The sequence below is a fragment of the Alexandromys fortis genome, unplaced genomic scaffold, assembly GCF_014885135.2.
Source record: "Alexandromys fortis isolate MF-2015 unplaced genomic scaffold, M_Fortis_MF-2015_v1.1 scaffold_361, whole genome shotgun sequence".
Classification (NCBI taxonomy): domain Eukaryota; kingdom Metazoa; phylum Chordata; class Mammalia; order Rodentia; family Cricetidae; genus Alexandromys; species Alexandromys fortis.
This window is the reverse complement of record NW_026068246.1, coordinates 276,762-278,633: the sequence shown is the minus strand read 5'-3', so window position 1 is coordinate 278,633 and position 1,872 is coordinate 276,762. Positions and strand designations below refer to the sequence as shown.

General features: G+C 29.6%; 1 protein-coding gene across 1 annotated transcript in view; it reads left to right on the top strand.

The window, feature by feature from the left end:
* Positions 1 to 1,872, top strand: part of Cdh19 (cadherin 19) — a 105,480-nt gene that overhangs the window by 13,841 nt on the left and 89,767 nt on the right. The window contains exon 3 of the mRNA XM_050131292.1: positions 990 to 1,212. Coding sequence (XP_049987249.1) covers positions 1,009 to 1,212 — 204 coding nt within the window. The 5' untranslated portion in view covers positions 990 to 1,008. The remainder of the gene's footprint in view (positions 1 to 989; positions 1,213 to 1,872) is intronic.

The window sequence follows — 1,872 nt, the reverse complement described above, 5'->3', positions numbered from 1 at the left end:
AAAAAAAAAACAGAATTCACTAGACTATTTTTCTTCAAGAAAATGATTAAGTCTGATTTTGATTACTCAATGTACTGTGCAGATATTGTGCATAGGTGGGGAAGGTGAGAGTGGCTGCTGTCTCAGAGTTGAGGAGAGTAGCCTAAGATCTATGAGGTTCTGAATAGAGGAAGTAGGCCTGAGTTTGTTCTATTAGTTAATGGGCAATAACTTTCATATTCAATTTTCAGTTTATATACTTCCCTGGTTTCATCTGCTTTCATTTTTGTTAAAAAATATCATTTATTTAATATTATAATAATGAAAATTTCCCTTATTATTCCATTTTGAACCATAGCTGTCTTTATAAGCTATAATTATTTAATTTTTAACAATAAATAATTTTTCATTGATTTTTTTTAGTTGAGGTTATCTGTAACATCAATCTCACTAATTATTAAGTTTCTCAGTTATAGGTAAAAATTAATTTGTACTACATATATTTTGCATAATGAGAAATTGTAAGGTAAAACTTATTTCTAGCAAGCAGAAGGAGGAGTTTTTTTTTAATATCTTGACTTGAGTTTTCCTGAGATAGAAATAAAAAAGGAAGTAAGACAGTTAAATGATAATAAAATTGGATATATTTCAATGTCAGCTGTCAGTCAAAGAGATTCTTAAAGAAATACTAAAACCTTTGGGCTGATTTATGATTGCAGTTTAAAACAAATGATTCTTAAGCTAAAATCTTTAGCATTACCATCAGATCATTGCTGAGCCACAAAATACAAATAACTAATTTAATTGAAAGATAAATTAAATGTCTGTTTTATTTCCTTACTTCCAGCTGCAAATGTTATAATCAGTCTTTATTAATTATATGAGAACATTTTTGTAAATGTCAGTTTTTGTTCTTTTTTTATGTTTTAGGAATATACATGATACTTACGATTGAAAAGGAGTACTGAGAAACAGCAAAATTTGTTTACATCATTCCTATTCTTCTTTAGAATTACAGGTGTAATTCAAATGAACACCAAAATGAATAGCTGCTTCCTGAAACACTGGATATTGGCCATTCTTCTCCTCTGGCCTTTTCTTAAAGTTACAGAGAACTTCCAAGATAGGAAGACTCAGAGATCAGCATCATCTACTGGGAGAGCTAAGCGTGGCTGGGTGTGGAATCAATTTGCTGTACCAGAGGAAATGGATACTAGACAACATGTTGGAAGGGTACTTATTTTCTGAAAGGATTATAGTAGATGACTTTATAAAGATGTAATGTGAATGTGTATTAAAGTCTAATGACTTTCATATGTTTAAGGGAGCCAGTAGAAAATATTAAACACAGGAATAATTATTAATTGAATTTGCAACAACCACTCTAAACTTGAAGAAGTAACTCTAGTTTTTAAATTTTTCTTTCTCTCTTTTCAATAAATTGTTATGTCCTTTCGCTAGCCTTTAGAAATTTAATGGTGTTATTTTAGAAATGGATCAAAGCAGTCAGAGTCAATTATCATTTATCAGCAGTACTCAATTTCTTACACTGCTATGTTAAGTAACTGATGGTTTACCTTCATTTATTTTTAACTATGCATATTAACTCCATCCCTTTTACAAACTTGGAAAATTAAGGAGCCTACACATGCCATGTAATTAGTGAAATTCATGTCCATGGAATGATTATTTTCACTTTATCAGAAAATTATATGTAAAAAAAATTCTAATGAGACAGAACCTATTCAATATGATTTTTTGTTCTTTAATTTATTTTAAACAAAGGTAATTAATTAGAATGCCCTAATTTGTAACTCTCTTGCTCTAAATAGATGTACTGAAATGAGTTGCTGGCTAATTAGGTGGTGGTAAAATTTGATTAGGTCCAAAGGG